This window comes from Staurois parvus, unplaced genomic scaffold, assembly GCF_062004578.1.
Source record: "Staurois parvus isolate SC_StPar_1 unplaced genomic scaffold, SC_StPar_1.0 ptg001535l, whole genome shotgun sequence".
NCBI classification, from domain to species: Eukaryota; Metazoa; Chordata; class Amphibia; order Anura; family Ranidae; genus Staurois; species Staurois parvus.
In genome coordinates, this window is record NW_028319331.1 from 144,260 (window position 1) to 168,423 (window position 24,164).

Sequence of the window (24,164 nt, forward strand, 5' to 3'; positions counted from 1 at the left end):
GTTCACACTGGCCTCTCTTATCTGGTAGCACAAAAATTAAATAAATGAAAGAATAATAAAAACAAATCAGTACACTATTTATCATGGTTTAATGAATACAGAGGTGATAGTAAGAACAGACAATTTCACAACAGAGCTCCATTGCTTCCACCTGCAGCCCCCCTCCCCTCCTCCAGCCTTGGGTGGATCTTGTTACTAGCTGGACAGATCAGAAAGATTTACAGCACCTCTACATGCTTTGCCTTGGTAAAAATAACCCCAGTGTGTGTAAAAATGGCCCCCACAAACTTCAAAGAATTGGTTTAGTTATTGGACTAGATATGTTTATTTGTTTGCCAAGCAGTACGAATATTTTTCAAACTCAAGAATTTGATTTCCATCTCTGCTCTGGTATAGTATGAACTTTACTGTATCTGAATCTATCAAAAAGCATAATATATCTGGCTTTTATTAAAGATATAGAAACAGCTCACAAGGCTACTATAAGACACGGTCTGAAATGATCTTATTGAATGTTTGTAATAGGAAGGAGGTGGAGGGTGGAATACTGCGTTTGGCATGCCTTATCCCTGGATACCACAGAGCTCATATGCTAAGAAATCTTCTGTCCTTCCCTCCTTCCCTCCTTCCATCCTTTCATCCTTCCTTCCTAACAGATTATGTTCTAAAGAGACAGCTGAGCCGTGTTTCCTGTAAACCCCATTACTGGAGACCTGTAAGAGGTCCAACTCCAATACTGCATTTGGCACTCCTCACCCCTGGATACCATATAGGTAGCTTGTATGCTGAGATATCTTCCTTCCCTCCTTTTTTCCTTCCTACCTTATAGCATGTTCTCCTTTGTGTTTTAAAGAGACAGCTAAGCCTTCTTGTAATGTAAACCATACAAGGTCCACATTACAAGATGACGTGTCACGACTCCAGTTCCCGACCTGAGAGTCACAATTGGTTTACTGCGCTCCCTGGTTTTGGGAGCTCTCAGATTGCTCATGAGTCCAACTTTGTGATTCACAGATCTAGAACGAACATGTGTATGTTATGTGACAACATTTCTTATATATGCATATTTGTTTCTTGTCAGGGATTCAATAAATTGTAAAGTAAGGGTCCTTTCACAGAGCGTTCCGTTTTTTCCTCAGTTCAGTCACATTTTTTCAAAGAAAAAAACGAATCAGTTTACATCCATTTTTTCATCAGTTTACATCCGGTTTTCATCAGTTTACATCCATTTTTTTTTTATCAGTTTACATCTGTTTTTTCATCACTTTACATCCGTTTTTCATCAGTTTACATCCAGTTTTTCATCAGTTTACATCCAGTTTTCATCAGTTTACATCTGGTTTTTCATCAGTTTACATCTGTTTTTCATCAGTTTACATCCGTTTTTCATCAGTTTACATCTGGTTTTTCGTAAGTTTACATCCAGTTTTTCAGCAGTTTACATCCAGTTTTCATCAGTTTACATCCAGTTTTTCATCAGTTTACAGCCGGTTTTTATCAGTTTACATCTAGTTTTTCATCAGTTTACATCCAGTTTTTCATCAGTTTACATCTGGTTTTTCATCAGTTTATATCTGTTTTTCATCAGTTTACATCCAGTTTTTCATCAGTTTACAGCCGGTTTTTATCAGTTTACATCTAGTTTTTCATCAGTTTACATCCATTTTTCATCAGTTTACATCTAGTTTTTCATCAGTTTACATCTGGTTTTTCATCAGTTTATATCTGTTTTTCATCAGTTTACATCCGTTTTTCATCAGTTTACATCTGGTTTTTCATCATTTTACATCCGGGTTTTCATAAGTTTACATCCGGTTTTTCATCAGTTTACATCCGTTTTTCATCAGTTTACATCCAGTTTTTCATCAGTTTACAGCCGGTTTTTATCAGTTTACAACTAGTTTTTCATCAGTTTACATCCAGTTTTTCATCAGTTTACAGACGATTTTCATCAGTTTACATCTGGTTTTCATCAGTTTACATCTGGTTTTTCATCAGTTTACATCTGTTTTCAATCAGTTTACATCCGTTTTTCATCAGTTTACATCCAGGTTTTCATCAGTGTACATCCAGGTTTTCATCAGTTTACAGCCGGTTTTCATCAGTTTACATCTAGTTTTTCATCAGTTTACATCCGTTTTTCATCAGTTTACATCCAGTTTTTCATCAGTTTACATCCATTTTTCATCAGTTTACATCTGGTTTTTCATCAGTTTACATCTGTTTTTTAATCAGTTTACATCTGTTTTTCATCAGTTTACATCCGTTTTTCAGCAGTTTACATCCAGGTTTTCATCAGTTTACATCTAGTTTTTCATAAGTTTACATCCAATTTTTTAGCAGTTTACAGCCGGTTTTCATCAATTTACATCTAGTTTTTCATCAGTTTACATCCGTTTTTCGTAAGTTTACATCCAGTTTTTCATCAGTTTACAGCCGGTTTTCATCAGTTTACATCTAGTTTTTCATCAGTTTACATCCGTTTTTCATCAGTTTACATCCGTTTTTCATCAGTTTACATCCGGGTTTTCATAAGTTTACATCCGGTTATTCATCAGTTTACATCCGTTTTTCATCAGTTTACATCCAGTTTTTCATCAGTTTACAGCCGGTTTTTATCAGTTTACATCCAGTTTTTCATCAGTTTACAGCCGATTTTCATTAGTTTACATCTGGTTTTCATCAGTTTACATCTGGTTTTTCATCAGTTTACATCTGTTTTCAATCAGTTTACATTCGTTTTTCATCAGTTTACATCCAGGTTTTCATCAGTGTACATCCAGGATTTCATCAGTTTACAGCCGTTTTCATCAGCTTACATCTAGTTTTTCATCAGTTTACATCTGTTTTTCATCAGTTTACATCCAGTTTTTCATCAGTTTACATCCATTTTTCATCAGTTTACATCGGTTTTTCATCAGTTTACATCTGTTTTTTAATCAGTTTACATCTGTTTTTCATCAGTTTACATCCGTTTTTCAGCAGTTTACATCCGGTTTTCATCAGTTTACATCCGTTTTTCATCAGTTTATATCCAGTTTTTCGTCAGTTTGCATCCATTTTTCATCAGTTTACATCTGGTTTTTCATCAGCTTACATCTGTTTTCAATCAGTTTACATCTGTTTTTCATCAGTTTACATCCAGGTTTTCATCAGTTTACATCTGTTTTTCATCAGTTTACATCCAGTTTTTCATCAGTTTACAGCCGGTTTTCATCAGTTTACATCTAGTTTTTCATCAGTTTACATCCATTTTTCATCAGTTTACATCTGTTTTTGCACCAGTTTACATCTGTTTTTTATCAGTTTACATCCGGGTTTTCATCAGTTTACATCCGGTTTTTCAGCAGTTTACATCCAGTTTTTCATCAGTTACATCCAGTTTTTCATCAGTTTACAGCCGGTTTTCATCAGTTTACAACTAGTTTTTCATCAGTTTACATCCATTTTTTCATTCGTTTTCATCCGTTTACAACCGTTTTACACCAGTTTTTCATCTGTTTCCATCTGTTTTCCATCTGTTTTCATCCGCTTACATCCGTTTTTCATCAGTTCTGGGTTTTTTTACGGATGAAAAATATGGTTTTCTTCCATTCAAAAAAACGGATGTTAACGGATACAGACATTAACTGATGTAATCTTATGATCATCCATTTACATCCGCTAGTCCATAGAAAAACATGGATGTCTGTTTTTCATCTGTAAACAGACAGATGAAAAACAGACATATGGAACGCCCTTGTGAAAGAGGCCTAAGGATGAACATGACAGGTGGAGAACATGCACCTTTCAGAAAAACTAAGTAAAGTTAGCTATCATATTTCTTACTTGACAGGATTTATGTTGGCTTGTAAATATATTTACTTAAAGGAAAATGAATCAATTAGTCCAGAGACCATACTATGGTAATGTATAAAACCGAATTGTATGATTTTTCTTATGAGGCTGTTTCACTGCTGTTACAGTAGCTTTCTGATATACTGTACATGGTTACCTTTGTTAAATTAGCAATGAAAAGATATGAAAACACTGTATTGTGAACCACTAACTTCCGGAAATTTCAAAGGCCAGACGCTACCATGGTGAAAAGTGGGAATCTTGCCTGAGGTGGCGCCTAGACATTTGCGGTTTCTTTCGGTCTGAATAAAAATTCTGCCGAAATGTTCATTATTAGGAGATTCAGATGTATCCAAATTTCCAAATTGCAATAGTAACAAATTTAAATGAATCCGAAAAAACAAAACAAAATTTCGGCCTAAATAACAAATTATCCGAATTTTAATCAAATTTGAATCCAATTCAAAATTAATTTGAAAACTAATTTGAATTAGAAAATAAATTCGAAATGTAAACAAATTGCTGACTATTGCTGATTTCCTTCGAAGACTGTGTGTATTAGAATATAACCATCTTCCAAAATTCAAATTTCTAAAAGAATAGTATAAAACAGAATAGAATAGAAAATTAAAGAATAAAATGGAATACAATAGAATAGAAAACAAATGAATATAACAAAAAGGAAAAGAATAGAATAAAAAATAAAAAATACAATAGAATAGAATAGAAAGAATATAGCCGTCTTGCCAAATTTGAATTTCAAAATTCAAATATAAAATAGGACAGAATAAAATAAAAAGAATATAACCATCTTCTGAAATTAGAACAAAAAAGAATAGAATAAAACAGAATAGAATAGAAAAGAATAGAATAGCGTAAAACATAATAGAATACAAAGGAATATAATAGAATAGAAAATACTAGAATAGCATGGAACGGCCTAGAATAAAGATAAAAGTATAGTATAAACCCATCTTCCAAAATATTAATTTAAAAAAGAATAAAATAAAACAGAATAGAATAGAAAATAATAGAGTGAAATAGAATAGAATAAAACAGAATAGAATAGAAAAGAATATAGTAAAACAACAAAATAGAATAGAAAATAAAAGTATAAAATAGAAAATAAGAGAAAAGAATAGAATAGAATAGAATAGAAAAAATAGAATAGGTTAGTGTAAAATAAAATAGAATACAGGCATCTTCTGAAATTTAAATTTCAACATTTGAATTTTAAATGGAATAGAATAAAACAGAAAGAATATAATCATCTTCTGAAATTAGAATTTTGAAAAAGAATAAAATAGAATAGAAAAGAATAGAGTAAAACAGAATAGAAAAGAATAGAATAGAGAATAAAGGAATAGAAAAGAATGGAATAGAAAAAAAAATGAATAAAAAGGATTAGAAAAATTATAACAGTCTTCCGAAATTCAAATTTCAAATAGAATAGAACGAAATAGTCTTTACAAAGAATTCAGGTCAATTCAATATTTTTGATTCAAATTCAATTCAAATACTTTAAATTTGTTGGAAAAATTTGAATCCAGACGAAAAAACGAATAAACAAAATGAAACTAAATGAAACAAATTTTGTTACAAATGCAACGACACAAAATTAGTAACAACAAATCGATCCGAAACAAAACACCTCCACACCTTACTGTTGACCATCAGAATTTTGAAAGGTGCTCTGATCGCTGCAATTAATACTTGTGGAGTGGAATTATTCCTTTTTCTGCACTCAGCAAATGGTTCTAAAAGTCAGGGCATGGTATTTGTCACATCATCCAGTATCATCCAGCAAAGTAGGGTGAATTTCCCTCACCACCAGGGGCGGACTGACGATTTGGAAACTCGGGCACTGCCCGAGGGCTCGGGGTCAGTAGGGGGCCCCATGAGATGCCCCTGGTACCTTTTTCATAGGCTTTTTTGAGTTTGGGCAAGGACACAGGGGCCCCATGATCCCCTATTGCCTGGGGGCCCCATGAGTTGTCAGTCCGCCCCTGCTCACCATATACATTCTAAACTATAATCAATGTTATCTGGTGAGTCTCAGCCACAGAATAATTTCTCAATCCATCTACCACTGTGAAAGACGTATTGCAGATATTGGGGGAAGGTGCCATTTACCCTTTGCCTTCCAAATACCTCCTTCTCCCTACAGATACACTTTAAATAGCCTGGGAATGGAGCCAATGAATGGAACATATGAGATGATATAGTGAACAGGAATCATACAAAGTAAATTGTCTTCTCCCATCTGGCTGCAGATTGTCCAAGTCGATATCCGTCAACTTTGAGATTTCAGAGCAAGCTACTCAGCACATTTATTAGCAGAAAAGATCTAATATGACATCTAATGTAACACTGCCTTAGCAACATGCTGTAATCACCTTTAGCGTCTTCCTTCAGTTTATTTTAGTCAAACTTCATTTAGTCATTTATTAGTCAACCTTTCAAATCCCATAGTCCAATACTAAACAGACATTCACTAACACTGAGCCCTAGTGACAGCCTAGTAAAAGGGAAGTCATTTTTACCTTTTTATTGCTTTTTTGTGTGGGGACATTCCCAGGTTCATTACTGCGGCAAACATTGAAATAATAACATTAGATCGGAAGATAAGATTTGATTAGAAATGATTCTTGTAAAGCAGCTGCAACATTTGGATTTAGCACAATCCATGATCTCTGGCATAAGACAAATAAATATTATATTTATTCTTCAGAAATTAACAATTCCCCTAAATATGAGTGTTTTCATCATTTTGCAGTATTTTAATCACATAAAAAAAAGAATTGGCATAGCCAGGGTATTTTACCCCCAAAGAAGAGAACTGCAAAACCCTTGTTTTTCTGTGCAGCAAAATTACCTTCAGTAATAATCATGAAATTAAGCACAATGTAATAATGGCCAGCAGGGATCGTACAGCAATACAGTATGTAGAAAACAGCTTGCAGGGGCAGAGGTATGTCATGTACAGCACAGCTTGCAGAGTGCAGTGCTCAGGAGTATGCAATGTGCAGCACAATTTACAATGGTATTTAGTGTAATGTCCCCTACATGGGTGGTCAGTTGAGTACCTTTTTACATTAGTGATCATTGGTGATGGGACTCCTTACATTGGTGGTGGTCAATAGGGACTAAAGTAAGTAGAACATTGATGTCAACGGTGACTTTCCTAAGATAGGAGAGGCTTCTCTGTTCCCACTGCCTGCATTCTCATATTACCTGTACCCAGTGATACCCATTGCCACCACTCCACCCATGGTATTCCACTGTTACGAATAATGTCTTTAGACAAAATTAATACTATGAAAAGTATACGTAATATCTATGTTTAAAGTGTTACTAAACCCAGAACCCTGCATTCACTATATCTAGTCTCCCACAGTACACAAAACATAGAAATGCAATTATTTTAGTAAATATAAATTGCTAAATAGAAGTTAGAACAGCCTTGTGATTTCTATCAGTGTCCAGCAGAGCACTAGTTAAAGCTTGTAGGAGGAGTTTTCTTTCTGCTCTAGGAGGATGCTAAACCCCTGACCTCTGTCTGGGCAGTGCTGATTGGCCCTGTGCTGATAACATGCACTCTCCCAAGTTAAAAAAAAACCTCTCTAGCAATACAAACTAAAATGAGCATGTGCATGTGATTACGGGTTCTGTCTGTCTTATCAGGAGATAAGACATGGACATTTGAACAAGAGGAGGAGCAGAGAAGTCAGAATCAAATGGCCTTTTTACACAATGCAGAGGATTAACCCCTTAGGCTCCACAGTGAGTATAACAAGCATGTTTTACTGCATATATAGACTGATTTTACTGTTGTGGGTTTAATAACACTTTAAGTTATCCAGGCACTGAACAGTAATAACAAATAAACATATCTAAACTGAAATACTAGTTAAAAATCATAAAGATTATGTTTTTAAAGTACGGACAACTAAATACAAAAATTAAAACATATAATTTATATAGAAACTAATCCTGTAATTGAATGTCACAACTCTCTGTATTGGTAGATGTGTTGTCACTGGCATGTTGTTTTAACTACCTGCCGACCGCAGATAGCCGAATGACGGCTTCACTGCGGCCGGCCAATTCTGGGTGGACGTCATATGACGTCCCCCCAGAACGCGCTCTCCTGCGCGCCCCAGGGGGCGCGCACCTGGCGATCTCCGTGATCGCTGTGTCCTACGGACACAGCTGATCACGTGATGTGGTAAAAGGCCAATCACAGCGGCCTTTTACCACCTGATCAGCGGTGTCCAATGACACGCTGATCAGAGGGAAATGCAAGTGCCGGTTCTCGGCTGCACTTTCCTCACGCTGTCAGATCGTGAGGAAATTACTGCCGGGAACCGGCAGTTGTCAGAGCGGGGATCGGCACCGATCATCAGGGCACTGATGATCAGTGCCCTGATGATCGGTGCCCAGCAGTGCCACCTGCAAGTTCTGCCCACCTGTGCCCAGCAGTGCGCCCACTAGCTCCGCCCACCTGTGCCCAGCAGTGCACCCACCTGTGCCCAGCAGTGCACCCACCTGTGCCACTCTGCCGTGCTACCTACCTGTGCCCAGAAGTGCCACCTACATGTGCCCAGCAGTGCCACCCACCTGGGCCCACCCACCTGTGCCCACCAGTGCCACCCACCTGTGCCCACCCACCAGTGCTGCCCACCAGTGCCACCCACCAGTGCAGCCCAGCAGTGCTGCCAGTCAGTGCCACCAGCCAGTGCCCAGGGGTTGTGCCAGTCAGTGTCGCCAGTCAGTGCCCAGCAGTGATGCCAGTCAGTGCCGTCTATCAGTACCCATCATCAGTGTCACCTATCAGTGCCGCCTATCAGTGCTGCATATTAGTGCCGCCTATCCGTGACACCTCATTAGTGCTGTCTATCAGTGCCGCCTATCCGTGCCACCTCATTAGTACTGCCTCTCAGCGCCCTTTAGTGCTGCCTATCAGTGCCCATCAGTGCCGCCTATCAGTGCCCATCAGTGCTGCCTCATCAACGCACATCAGTGAAGGAGAAAAAATACCTGTTTGAAAAATTTTATAATAGAAACAAAGAAACTTTTTTTTTTTTTCAAATTTTTTGCACTTTTTTATTTATAGCGCAAAAAGTAAAGCGCCCAGTGGCGATTAAATACCACCAAAAGAAAGCTCTATTTGTGAGAAAAAAATGATCAAAATTTCATATGGGTACACTGTTGCATGACCGCACAATTGTCAATCAAAGTGCGGCAGCGCTGAAAGCTGAAAATTGGCCTGGTAAGGAAGGGGGTATAAGTGCCTGGTAGGCAAGTGGTTAATGCACTATTATCTTCTAACAAAGAGAAATACCACTAGTTTAGAGCATGAGCTGTCTAGATTATACCATTTATTTATTTCAGGTACTTATATAGCACTGTCAATTTATGCAGCGCTTTACATATATATATATATATTGTACATTCACATCAGTCCCTGCCCTCAAGGGGTGTACAATCTAAGGTCCCTAACTCACATTCATACATACACATACTGGGGCCAATTTAGACAGGAGCCAATACACCTACCAGCATATCTTTGGAGTGTGGGAGGAAACCCACAGAGAGCATGCAAACTCCAGGCAAATGGTGCCGTGGTTGGGATTCAAACCAACAACCCTAGGGCTGTCAAGCAGAAGGGCTAACCATTTAGCTACTGTGCTGCCTAGAATGTTTATTATTTTTAAAATTAAATGCTTGCTTCTTGAAAAGTCAACAATGCAGCACAACATAAAAATAATTGTAATCTAATAACAGAAATAAAGATATAGGAAATGATTCAACTCATGTACTTGGGTTTCCCTTACGTACCTTGGTCCCTCAGAAACAGTTATATCCAACACAGAAAAATCTGTATTATTAAGAAAGGAGTCCATCTAAAGAAGAAAACAGGTGTTATATGGTGTTTGATCACAGAATCAGACACTGAATTCATCATCGTAAACATGTTCAAAAGTGTATGGCAGAACTTTCATAAACAAACATTTTGCAATGTATAATTAAAATCAGTAGATGTTTTGTGCTAACTTATTTAAAAAACACATTTGTATTTGGAAATTTTTGTGTAAGAACATGATTTTATAAAATGTAAATACCCTACATCGACAAGAAAAACTGTGAAAGTTTCACCAAACCATCTGCCATCTGTTCTTCAATAAAAACATGCAGATTTATTCTAATGATTGCCAATCATACGCCCAATTTTCACCTTGCACAAAAGTTAAACTATTCCCTAGATCAGGGGTGTCAAACTGGCTGTCCTCCAGCGGTTGCAAAACTACAAGTCCCATCATGCCTCTGCCTTTGGGAGTTAAGCTTGTGACTGTCAATCTCACAATGCCTCATGGAACTTGTAGTTTGGCAGCAACTGGAGGACCGCAAGTTGAAGTGGTTAAAGTGTTACTAAACCCAGGACCCTGCATTCACTCTATCTGGTCCTCCACAGTACACACAACATGGAAGTGCAATTGTTTTAGTAAATATAAACTGCTAAATACCTTTTCTCATCAGCAGTTAGAGCAGTCTTGTGACTTCAGCAGAGCACTGGTTATAGCTTGTAGGAGGAGTTTTCTTTCTGCTCTAGGAGGATACAAAACCCCTGACCCTCTCTCTGGACAGTGCTGATTGGTCCTGTGCTGATCACATGCACTCTCCCAAGGAAAAAAAACCTCTCTAGCAATATATACTAAACTGAGCATGTGCAAATGGGCTACGGATTCAGTCTGTCTTATTAGTGTGGACATTTGAACAAGAGGAGGGGCAGGGAAGTCAGGATCAAACAGCCTTTTTACACAATGCAGAGTATTAGCCCCTTAGGTTCCATGTTGAGTATAACAAGCATGCTTTACTGCATATAAAGACTGATTTTACTGTTTTGGGTTTAGTAACACTTTAAATGTATTTCATAGTTCTTCTTGCTTTGGAGCTGTGCATTTTTTCATCCATGATGGTGCAGAAACTGTGTTTTTAGATGGTTAATTTTTATATACATATACAAGAAAATTCAAAATGGGCAAACCCCGACAAATCTTTGCTGGAGTCTTTTGAATGATTATTCAATGGCCAAATTGCCAAGTGAATCTTTGACAAATACACCCCTAATCAGTTGTAGAATGACTGCATACAATTGCTGTGTACTTACCATGAATTCACTTGTTCCATCCTATAATTATAATACCCAATTATTGCCCTCTGTGCAGCACCATTTTTTACTACACTTGCTGAGCTAGGCACTAGCCTCAATATATATCATAGTAAAAATGACCTTGGGACCATTTGTGACATTTACATAGAATTTACAATTTTATTAAAACAGGGCTAATTAAATCTTAGTAGCCAGTCATAGTTCACCTATACCAGCAAGTATATCAACCTTTCTGGCAAATGCTCTCTTCCGTGATATTTATGAATGGTTGTAAATAGAGTAGTCAGTATCTCGGCTTGTCAAGAACATTTCCATGTCTCACCATGCTTTTCACGAGGGAGGCAGCCTCATTTGTATCAATCCCGGCATCTGAGAATTTGAGGGACATGCTGACAGCGAAGTAACAGACTAAGAGAAATTTAAAGAAAAAATATTACAAAGAAGCCAATGCAGCCATTGAGATTAAATGGAATGCTTTTTTTAATCGATGCTAGCACTACTAGTGTGGCACATTTAACAAATATAATATCTGTATCGTATAATGAAAATAGATCAAGTTTAGTAAGACTTTAAAGCTGGTTGAGACTGATTAAAGGTTTACAGTCAACAGTCAATATTATAGTGATAGAATAAAGACTGGAATTCTGAAGGAATTGCCATCCATCCACACTTCTCTTAGTACAGGTCTGCTTTAAAGTATTTAGCTTTTTTTTCCAATTTTATTTTTCTCTGGAGTAGGGAATGGTTAAAATTCATCTGGTTTTTTTTTTTGCCTTCTGGGTCCCATTGGAGAATTTTTTTTTACATCCTTTCCTGTAAACAAAACAGGAAATAAGCAGAAATCTCTACAATGTGAAGGAGATACACTCTTAGGCCATTGTTGCCAGAACAAGTATGCCCATTGGAATATTTCCCCTCTATTTCTCTCTTGGTAAGAACTGAAAATTTGTAATTTTCCCCTTCAGTCCCAATATCAAGGGTCACCAGGAAAAACAGAGAAATTTCTTTCTCCATTGGGGCACTGAGGCCCGTACACCATGAATGTGCATCAGGAGCTGCTAGGTGCAGTGAGCAGGCAGCTGATGTAAGTCTGTGAGGATGCAGTTGTTGTATGGACACAGTAACATCACCTGAACACATACAGTACTATCTGCCTTCAGGGCAGCTCACCTGCATACCTGTCAAGTTAGGATAAGCATCTGTGTTCGTACAGCCGCTGCATCCCATAGACATACATAACACTTGGTGGCTCTGTCTGCATAAACAAACTGCCCATTTATACAGGGCTCAATGCCCATGTTCGAAGAGCAACTGTAATGTGCAGTAACAAATATTAATCATTCCAAAACAGATGCAGTCAACTGGTTGATATGGGTTACTGCACGCTGCATATCAACATTGTGACGACATATATATAGTCAACAGGTCTGTGGATTCATCTGGCTGCTGTGAAACGTATTGTGGGGACAATTGGGCACTTGATAGATAAACAAAATTTAAATTACTCAAAGATAACCCAAGAATATACAAATGCAGTTTTTAAATGATGATTTCATTTATTAAGGGAAACAAGCTGTCCAAACCTGCCTGACCCTATATGAAAAAGTTATTGCCCCACTCCCTTGCTAAATCATGAATGAACTGTGATTAAAAGAGAAGTATGGGTTTTCTTTTTTTAGCTTTACACTATTCCCTGTGAGCTGCTAATATATAAACAAATGTTTCCAGCCCTCTGAGAAGTGCACCCTTTCTGTAAAAATCAAGGTAAATACCTGTAGGAGGGGCTACAGTCTTCTCTGGATTCTTATGCTGACAATCTTGTCTGGATCCACCTCCTTTGCTTCTGTGTTTGATTGCTGTCGGCACTGGGCTGTCTGCTCTCCCCCACCTCCTCTCACACAACACACAGCTCAGATCGATTCTCTTACAGACAACTATCTGCACACTGGGTAGCTGCCTGCTATTCTGCAGTTCTGGCATGTAAAGTTCCCAGATAAAAATGGCTGTAAGCTGTGTGTTGTGTGAGGGGGGAGGAGGGGGAGAGCAGACAGCCCAGAGCCAACATCAATTAAACACAGGAAAGGAGGTGGATGCAGACAAGATTGCCAGCGTAAGAATCCTGAGAAGACTGAATCCCCTCCCATAGGTATTTACCTTGATTTTAACAGAAAGGGTGCACTTCTCCAAGGTCTGGAAAGATTTTTATTTATTAGCAGCTCATAGGGAATAGGATAAAGCTAAAAAAAAAAAAAAAACCCATAATTCTCTTTTAACCACATTTTTTGGAAAGCTGAGTTAAATTTCACTTGCCACACCCAGGCCGGATTACTGCCAGACCTGTTGAATCACTTAAATAGAAGCAGCCTGACAAAGTGAAGCACGCTAAAAGATCTCAAAAAGCAACAAATTATGCCTCAATCTAAAAAAAATCAAGAACAGATTAGAAACAAAGTAATTGACATGTAACAGTCTGGAAAGGGTTACAAAGCCATTTCTAAGGATTTGGGACTCCAGTGCACCACGGTGAAAGCCATTACCCACAAATGGAGAAAACTTGGAACACTGGTGAACCTTCCCAGGAGTGGCCAGCCTACCAAAATGACTCCAAAAGCAAAATGACAATTCAAGATCTAAAGAACTGCAGGTCTCACTTGCTTCAGTTAAGGTCAGTGTTCATAATTCAACAATAAGAAATACTGGGCATCTATGGGAGAGTTCCAAGGAGAAAGCCACTACTGACCAAAAAGAGCCCAAAGGCTCATCTCATATTTGCCAAAAACATCTTGATTATCCTCAAGACTTTTGGGTAAATATTCTGTGGACTAAGGAGACACAAGATGAACTTTTTGGAAGGTGTGCACCCTGTTATATCTGGAGTAAGACTAACACAGCATTTTATAAAAGGAACATCAAGGTAGGTTAATTGGATCCTGTCTAAACTGGCCCTAGTATGTGTACGTATCAATGTGAGTTAGGGGCCTTAGATTGTACGGTTAGGTACTGATGTGAGTGTACAATATATATGTAAAGCGCTGTGCAAATTGAGCTATATACTAAGTACTTGTAATAAATAAATAAATAATAAACAGTCAAATATGGTGGTGATAGCGTGATGTATGGGGCTGCTTTGCAGCTGCAGAGCCTGGATGACTTGCCATAATTGATGGAACCATGAATTCTGTGCTATACCAGAAAATCCAGAAGGAGAATATCTGGCCATTGGTTTGTGACCTCAAGCTCAAATGCACTTGGGTTGTGCAGCAGGATAGTGATTCCAAACACACTAGCAAGTCCCCCTCTGAATGGTTAAAAAAAAACAAAATTAAGGTTTTGGAATGAACTACTCAAAGGCATGACCCAGGCATGATCTTAAACAGGCCATTCACGCTCTAAAACCCTCCAATGTGGCTGAATTAAAAAAATTCTGCAAAGAAGAGTGGGCCAAAATTCCTCCACAGCGTTGTGAAAGACTCATTGCCAGTTATCAGAAATGCTTGATTGCAGGTATTAGGTTTAGGGGGCAATTCATTTTTCACATAGAGCCAGGCAGGTATGGACAACTTTTTTCCCTTAATAAATGAAATCATAATTTTAAAAAATGCATTTTGTCTTTACTGGGGTTATCTTTGTGTAATGTTAAAATTTGTTTGATGATCTGAATCATTTAAGTGTGACAAATATGCAAAAAAATCAAGTAGGGGTAAATACTATTTCACAGCACTGTACACCAAAAACAGCACATTGTGGGTGAATTAATTTTGGTCCTTTACACCATTCCCTTACCAGTAATTGAAGGAGGAGATGGCTTGGCTGTAGATGGTCTCCCATTGGAGTCAGTAGTAGTGACTGGTAATGGCCCTGAATTTGTTGTCCCATAGGGAGGTGTGGTTCCAAGTGTACCAGAAGTTGTCACTTGCCGTTCTGTTGTATGGGTTACCCATGATGAGATTGCCACAGTGAGTGTTGTTGTCGCTGCTGGATGAATGGGATGGGAAGAAGATATATTTCCAGTTGTGGAAACATTGTTCCTGGTTGGTAAGATGATACTGGAATTCACTACTGGATTATTTCCAGAGAAGGACTCTGTTGTAGAGGATTGTGCAGAGCTGTCTGACAGTCCAGGCTGATCTGTAGCCTGAGATTCTAATGGATTCACTGATATTGAAGTTGTTCCCATCTTTGTTACTGTTGTGGTGTAAAGCTCAGGTGCGGGTGTTAACTTAGAAGTACTTGTCGTGGCAGCATTCAAGGTCTCAGTGGATGACAAGTTAGGATCTAGTGGTGTGCTGGTGGATGATGGTAAAGCTGAAAAATATAGTATATTTTATATAGAAAGGCTCTCAGTTTCCTCATAATGTGATGATAACATAATGACATCTACACCCCATTGTAGACCCACATTTACAATTATTTACATTTACACTCAAACATCTCCTTTATATTGATATGATTGACAAATATGGTGTAGTGTAGGTTTTTAATAGTAGTAATAGTTTTATGTTATCAATTATGTTAGTGTATAAGTAATCATATTTATTATTTATCACTTCTATTTAATCACTTCTATCTATATAGAATATGTCTAATATATACTAAGACATCAGATCCATTGTTCTGTGGGAAGTTGGGAAGATCTGATCTATCTATTCTGTGATGTGGCTCAAACTGGTTTTAACTAGTTTTTGGGTTGTTATATACAGTAAATGACTGGAAGACAAATGGCCAGTTGAGTTGAACTCAGAACTGAAGAAGAGAAGTCTAAATCAAGGACTGTCACCTCGAGGACATTCAGATGAAGTTGTGAACTCCCCTGGATTGAATGCCGTATTTATCTATATTATATCATCTCTAATTCATCTTTAAACCAAGCTAAGTAAATTCCTTTTATTATACTATACTTTTGAGTTGTCTGCAATTATTGGATCATGTCCACCTATCTGAAAGGTTAAACATAGGGACTTGTAAGTAATAATATCTAACCCTTTATTAAATGTGGAATGACAATCTTGTGATGTTAATCAATGTCCACGCAATTGTGTTAAGGCTTTCCCTGATATCCAGATCCTCAATAATACTGCTCTTCTATGTAGTCTATCCAATAAAGAAGTGCAAATAGTCACAAAGATAAGTAAGATGCAGCAATTGGCAACAACCGATCAGCAATCATCTCTTAGCTGACATGTCTTCAGTAATCTAAGATTTAATTGGTTGCTACAAATTTCTGAGTTCAGCAAAGTGCCAGTAATCTTTGTACTGCTTTAGGGCCCTTCCAGACAGGTGTTCAGTCTAGATCCATGTGTCAGGTTTTCAGATGGATCCAGATTCCAGAATGAACCACAATGTATGTCTGTGGGTGGGGGATGTAAGCAATGATCAGCCGTTTCCATCCGCCAACATCTGTGTGTGTTCAGGTCCATGTTTTTAAACGGAACAAGACCATGTCCTTTTCTGTATAGATTGATCTGAACCAGGAGCGGACTGACAACTCATGGGGCCCCCGGGCAATAGGGGATCATGGGGCCCCTGTGTCCTTGCCCAAACAAAAAAGCCTATGAAAAAGGTACCAGGGGCATCTCATGGGGCCCCCTACTGACTCCGGGCCCTAGGGCAGTGCCCGAGTTTCCAAATGGTCAGTCCACCCCTGATCTGAACAGATGTAAACAAATTGCATTTGTTTACGCTCATTCCTTTCACGTTTTTTTTTAGGCAAGAAGCATTTTTGTTTACATTTTTGCCACCTATGATTGGTTTCTGCAACAACTAAAAACAACAGATGATAAAACAGATGTACACTGAACTGAACTGAAGACGGATGTACAAACTGATGTAACCTGAAACCATTTTTCTTACCAAAAATGTGACTCAACTTATGACGCCTATGTGAAAGGATCCTATGGCTAGGTTCACACCAGCCCATGCTCTGAAAAGCAATCCATTGTGGATCTCTTTTCAGAGTGCAACTAAGCAGTTGCTGTCAGTCGTTCTGGTGGTGATCCTTCAGCCACTTGAATGGCTGTTTTGTTATTTTATTCTTTTTTTGTGAATGGCAATTTGTAATGCGGCTAATGTCTTGCAATCATACAACCTTTTGTTTGTGCCATGGTCCCCTTGACCTGAATGGATGACTTTGGCATGCAGTACCACCACGTTAAACTTGCTGCAGATGAAAAGCATCACGGCTGTGGCATGTGCACAGCCCCTCTGTCTTTATTGCAGACTTTAGGAGGGCAGCTGAAGGGAGGTAAAACCTCTGCTCAGCCACCTGTTTTTACTGCCCCCAGCCACCCACGTGAAGGAGGCCTTAGTGATAAAGTTAGAGTTTATAATATATGCACTTGATGTAAGAATTAGTGTGATGCCAACTGAATTGTTTTCTTTCAAATTCTTTATTTATAAGAAATAACGAGGTTAGCAATACAGCAGTTGAGGTTGACATATAGAATGGTACATACTACAGGTATACAGTATGTGCAATCCATGAACATTCAGGTCATTGTCAAAATAAGAATATATAAACAGCTTTATCTCCACCAAATATGGACAAAATATAATGGGCATTCTTAATATAACCAACTCATTTGGCGTTAGTACCAACTTTAACCACCTGAATACCAGCAGGTTACACTCATTTCCTTTCCGGGCCAGTTTTTAGTGCAGTGATAGCTTGACAAGTACAGTACTTGCTCATGCAACACTGTACCCAAATGAATCATTTTTTTGAGACAGAAATATCTATCTTATGGCAGTATTCAATAACCACTGAAATTTTTTATTAATTTTTTTTTTTTGCTATATAATGCAAAAACTACTGAGCATTTGCCGTATGTTCTAATTTACCAAAGCAAATGCCAGGACACTACAAATACCTCAAAATGACCCTTTTTTGAAAACTGGACACCCCAAGGCAATCTTAGTTTTTGCCACAATTTTTTGGAAATGAAGAAACATGCTGGTTTTGAGGTGGTTACAGTGCTGTTAGCCTTTATCTCATTTGTTGCCAGAGCAGTTTTTACGTGTATTTTTTTTTTTGCACACATGTTTAAAAAATTATTTAGTTATGCAGTTTCCATAAACCCCCAAAACATTATATATTTTCTAAAAGCAGACACCCCAGAAAATAAAGAAGTGGTAGTCCCCATTTTTTAGTCACACGGTATTTCCGCAAATGTCTATTTAATAATTACCCAATTTGTTTGTAAAATATAAAAGATAAGGTTGCACTGAGTAAATAGATACTCAACATGTCAAACCTTAAATTTGCGTGCGCCTGTGAAATGGCGACAAACGTCACCTATGTTTTCTGTAGGTGACACTTTAAAAGCCCCCTATAGGTCATCATTTTAGTGCTACAGAGGAAGTCTGGTGCTAGAACTATTGCTCTTATTTCAGTGTGCGAGGCAATATGTAACATATCACAACTGAAGTTTTCATGCGTGGGTACTCCGGACGAGTGCCTTTATATTCATACATTTGTATATTGGGGCGGGATTGCCTTTACATTCATACATATGCATATGAGGGGGGGTATAAGCTTGGGTGTGCTTGGGTATAACCTAAATTTTTCACAATTAAAGAAACTTTTTTATTACTTAACTTTTTTTTCAATCACATGAATGAAATGCACATTATACTGAATTGATCCACAGAGAGGATCCTGTGCCCTTTGTTCAGGTTCACTGGATTTACCCTTTCTTGGGCTTTACTTTAATAACCACTTGCAGACCGTCCTCCCGCAATGTACTGTGGATGTCCAATCACAGTTCAGAGCCCTGTGTTGACAATCAACACAGGGCTATGTACAGAAGGAACAGTCTTTCTTTTTCTTCTCCCTGCAAAGACATGTAGTAGTATACATTTTGGCCTAAATTTATGAAGAAATGTTTTTTTTTTATTTTTTTTATTGGTTATGTTTTATAGCTGAAAGTTATATATATATACAGTGTATATATATATATATATATATTTATATATATATGTTTAAACTTGTGGTCTTTTTTTGTTTATACAAGGATTGTTATGATAAAATACCACCAAAATAGCCAACAGTTCTATTTGTATGAAAAAAATTATATAAATTTCATTTGGGTACAGCGTTGCATGACTGCTCAATTACCAGTTAAAGTAGCACAGTGATGAATAGCAAAAAATGGCCTGGTCACAAAGGGGGTAAAACCCTCTGGAGCTGAACTGTTTAATTAAATATGATAATAACCATCAGCCTCATCACCACTTCCGCAATGTTGCTATTGTCCATCTCTTGATGAATTCTGCTGGTAACAAACAGGTATAAAAGCAAAAATGTGTCTTAGCAAAAACAAGATACAACTAAGGAAGAAGTAAGGTGAACTTACTAGTTGTTGTTTGAAAAGTTGTTGTTTCAGTGGAGGATGGTTTATCTGTCACAGTGGCTGAAATGGTCAATTAGATAATGAATGATTTACTGTAAGTGTGGAAGGGATAGCTGCAAAAAATGTCCTTAGCAATAACAAAAAAATAACTACTGAAAAAAAGTAAACTGTACTCACTGATAGTTGTCGTTTTGGGAATGGATGGTATTACTGTCATATTGGCTGAAATGGAAAATAAATAAATTATAACCAATTAGGAAGGTGTAGATGTAAAATGGCTAATCTTGCTACTGGTCCCAAACACTCTGCAAAGAGTTAAAGTGGTTGTAAAGGCTCAAGGTTTTTTACCTTCATGCATTATTGTAGCAGTATTTCTGCTGTAGGGTGTACGGGAATCAGATGGGCAGCGGTTAAAGAATTTGCATTGGTAGAGGGTCAAAATATCAACAAGTTTCTTATAATAGTTTCCAAAGAACCCATCTGGGTTCAGTGCTTTTGACAGGTTTGTGAGTTTAATAGCTAACTTGACTTCCTCTTCCGAAAATTCTGCCTCTAGTAGTTCCTTGTGATCTCTCTTAAGTTGTAGGGTCAACCTAAAAATTTGCATGTCATCACAATTAGTCACAATTACTTACAAAATCTGGAAGTGAAAAAGGTTACTTTTAGGGGTTAGATTTTGGGCTTGTTTAGGGTTAGGGATAAAGGTATCTTAACTGTTATCCATAACAATCCATACAAACAAGCCCTCTTGTAAGAAGGTTGAAATGTTAGTTAGTGAGATAGCTGCTGCCCCAGCCAGTTAAGTTGATTTCCTGCACTTTTTGCTGAGCTCTGCCTCTCTCCCTGTGCTGTTAATAAAAAGGGGAGGGCTCTGTCCGGACACTCAGACAGTCTGCATGGTAAGGAAAGGCACAGGTAGGCCACAGCATGTAATTTCCAGCAGCTTACAGAGAGGGCGAAAGGGGAGCACTTCCACCTCGGAGAGACAGAGCCTGTCTGCTGTCACATCCACAATGTAGGGGGATTGCTGGTACTTGCCAGGCTGGAGACTGCCTCACCTGGCACTTGCTTCCATGTGGCCTCAGGTGGGTCGACCTGAGGGCCTGAAGTTAGAGAGAGTGACCCTGGTTCTTCAGTAAGCTGATTGAGGGGAGTTGTCCGCCAAAGCTCTGTCTGGTGTCACTGGATTGTCTCACTTGGATGATTGGAAGGAGACAACCATTCTGTCCTTGTGAGTACTGACACTGAGGAATTTGGGGACACTGTGTGCTTGCTACCTCCCCTGGTGCTTGATAGTCAATGTGGGTCTTGAGCTCAGCCCTATAACTACTATTACTGCTAAAGGGACTTTGCTAACTCCTAAACTACTTGCTGCTATATGTTACAGGAGAAGTCTGCTATCTACTGTCAGCCAAGACTTCGTAACTCATCAAATAAGAGATCAGCTAGATGTCCTCAGTGTGAATAGTTCTGATTTGGAGTATCCTAGTACAATTCCCTGTCCCTATCCCCAGTTCTACAATAAAACAAACATCCCCTAGAATGATCATTGAGGACAACAAGCGGAAGTGTGTGTGAGTGTATTTGGCTGCAGAAATACACTGTGCCTGGCTGCGGGGTGAAGTTAGGGGAAATGGACAACCAGGGGCAGACTGACAACTTATGGGGCCCCTGGGCAATAGGGGATCATGGGGCCCCTGTGTCCTCACCCACACTCAAACCACACCCAAAAAAGCCTATGAAAGGTACCAGGGACATCTCATGGGGCCCCCTACTGACCCAGGGCCCTCGGGCAGTGCCCGTGTTCCCAAATGGTCAGTCCGCCCCTGTGGACAACATTCAAGCAGCTCCTTTGGGGGTAGCGCTACACATGTGACACGTGGGGGATCTGTTGAAGAGAAGACTGTGATATCTGGATTATGGATATGGATCATATTTAAGGACTTTTTTTCATCATTTGGGACTTATTTATTTAAGAGACAGTGTTTTAGCTGAGAAGCATTATTATTTGAATCATATCATCCCAGTATATCCACCCAAACTCCTGTGAGTACGTAGCGGGGGCTGAATTGGTTTAATTGAAAAGCAATCATTTATTATATTGATGCTTAACAATTTTAAGATGTGATTTGTGATGTAATGTGATGTGGCTGCATTGCCTTCCTTCTTTAGGCTGTGTTTCTTTTATTTCACCTTTCAACAGAAAAAGCTCTCTTGAAGTTACAGGGATGAGACAATCCATTTAACACTGACATGGGTGCTTAAAATGCTCAGGTTTTATTTATTTATTTATGTAAATAATTTTCCCCAAAATGAAAATAGCTGTTGCTGTAACTGCTTACAAAAATGTTACCTGGAGTTTACTCACTTAAACTCCTTTCCCCCAGACTAACAATGCTGCTGTCCAAAGGTGCCCTCTGTGCTCATTTATCCAGAGGGGAGGCACTCTAATACAGTAGGTGTGCTATTGGCCAGGTCACCAAGGGAAACAGAGGGGAAAAAACAAAAAAAAGAAAACCACGGCAGCCACCACATCTAATGATTGGTAAACTAAAATATATTACATTTTTGGTGTTGGGTTTGCTACTGCTTTACATTTGAATTAACCTCCCTGGCGTTATGATTATTTCAGATTTTTGGTGATGAAAGCAGTACCATTATTTTGCATGGAAATTTGGCATTTTATATTGTAGGCCTGTAATTTTTAGGAATAACTCACTGAAATCTGTCCGAACAAGAGTCTAGTAAACATCCCGGGTAGGATAAAACTTGAAAAACGAAATCATAAATTATAATTTAATAAATAATCATAAAAAATAATAATATAATAATAATAAATTTAATTCAATAATATAATCAAACCAAAAACACTGAAATTTGAAATATAGCACCAAGTTCGCACATCACTGAGCAAAGTCGCAAAATCGTTTTCAGTGTCTGATGACCAATTTCCCCACGAATCATTATCACTCAATTCTGCAAGTGGTTCTGATTTATTATCGCTGTTCTCTAGCTGGTATAAAACCGTTTTTGACCTAAAGGGACGCTTTTTGGACGCCATGGATGTTTCTCAGTTTCCAGGCAGAAAGAACAGTCAAAATGCAGGCAGGGCACAGGACAAAGCACTAGGAACACAATGTATGTGAAATGGTTTGGTACAGTAATGTTTTACTATGTGATTTTAGTGATTTTAGTGAATGTCACTTTTTGTCATTTTCAAATTTCCTGCCGTTCCGTCCCCCGTACGTCCCGACGCTCGCAGGGGACGGAACCCAGATGACAGATGCCGGCATCCGCCGGATTACATTGCCGGGGACACTGCAGGAGGGACATCGCGGGAGCGCAGGACAAGGTAAGTGATCGAGGGATCCCGGAGCAGCGCCGCATGGTTTTCCCGAGTGTAGCTCAGGGTTACCGCTTGTGGTACTGAAACTTTACCCCGAGCTACACTCGTGAATACCGCCAGGGAGGTTAAATGTTTATTTGGAAAACAAATATTATATACAGTGCATATAGTAGAAACACAGATATAAACTATCAGTTTTAAAATTCATAAGGCCAATGCCACACAGAACGGGACCCCCTGTCCATTTACACCCAACTGCCATCCGATCTGTTCTGCCAGATGAATGGGGAACATATCTCCATTCGTAAATTTTTAGCAGATAGGATCGGATCAGATGTAGGTGGGTGTAAATGGACACCCGCAACTCCTTAGAAGAGACTGGATGGTTCAATCAGATCTGCCTGAAAAACAGACAGGCCAATCGGATGGATACACTAGTGTGAAAGGGGCCTAAGCCTTATTAACAAAAAAAAAAATTAAACTGCACTTTTACTGTTATAATTTTTATTTAGTTTCCCTAAAGAGTGGATCTTTAAAGCGGAGCTCCACCCAACAGGAGACGTTCTGCTTTAAGGCCTTTCCCCCCGCTCCCCATTAAGGATTGGTACCTTTTGGGAGTGTGGGGATACCCAAATTTGACAGGTACCCGCTCCCATTTCTCGCCTAGGCAGTAATTATTTTTTACCTTTTTTTTTGTTTTTGTAAATTAGGTGCATATCATTTTAAGGGGGCCAAACTGCCAGAAAAGTGTTGTGGACCCGTAGTCTTCTGGGACACGTGACAGGTCCCAAAAGATTTCAGGACCATTCACAAGGTGCAGCGCTACTCATGCATGCACAGTGGGCACCCGGCGATGAAGATGCCAGTGCTGGGGAAAGAGGACAGCAGGTGAAACCGGCTGTGGTGAGTACATCGCTGGATCGAGGGACAGGTGAGTGTCTGTTTTTTTAAAAGTCAGCAGCTACAGTTTTTGTAGCTACTGACTTTTATTTGTTTAGATTTTGACTGGAGCTCTGCTTTTAGCCAACTATGTTAAACCATATGCACCTATCTTACTACTTCTTAAGGGCCACCAGCCTTTTTAATAATTTATGATGTATTATGCCCCAGATTATTCTGTAGTTATAAAGCCTATGCTTTTGTGCATAGTGTTGCATCCAAATAAGGGAGAGAGGGCTGGAAAACTCCACAATTTCCTTGAATTATCTCATCATTCTCAGTATCATTTTGATGGATTTTAACCATAAGGAAACCATATTTGTAAAATATAACATATATTGGACTAATACAAACAGTTAAACTGCTATAGGGAAGCTTCCTTGCCATTGTATTGAATGATTGTTTTTAGCATTCAGTGAATTAATCAATTGTATGGAATGGAATGATTTTGATAAATTCAATGCAGGTATGGCCAGTGTTACAATTTAAAGCCACCCATTGTGTGTCAAGCTTCATTCAC

The 24,164-nt window shown here is 38.6% G+C and overlaps 1 protein-coding gene across 2 annotated transcripts in view; it reads right to left on the minus strand.

Moving 5' to 3' along the window:
- Positions 1-24,164, minus strand: part of LOC149435335 (adhesion G protein-coupled receptor G4-like) — a 134,848-nt gene that overhangs the window by 79,119 nt on the left and 31,565 nt on the right. For both annotated transcript variants that reach the window (XM_089662767.1, XM_089662768.1), the window contains exons 4-8: positions 19,537-19,581; positions 19,363-19,419; positions 14,795-15,316; positions 11,334-11,419; positions 9,679-9,743 (exon numbers count right to left, since the gene is read on the minus strand). In XM_089662767.1, coding sequence (XP_089518893.1) covers positions 9,679-9,743; positions 11,334-11,419; positions 14,795-15,316; positions 19,363-19,419; positions 19,537-19,581 — 775 coding nt within the window. The remainder of the gene's footprint in view (positions 1-9,678; positions 9,744-11,333; positions 11,420-14,794; positions 15,317-19,362; positions 19,420-19,536; positions 19,582-24,164) is intronic.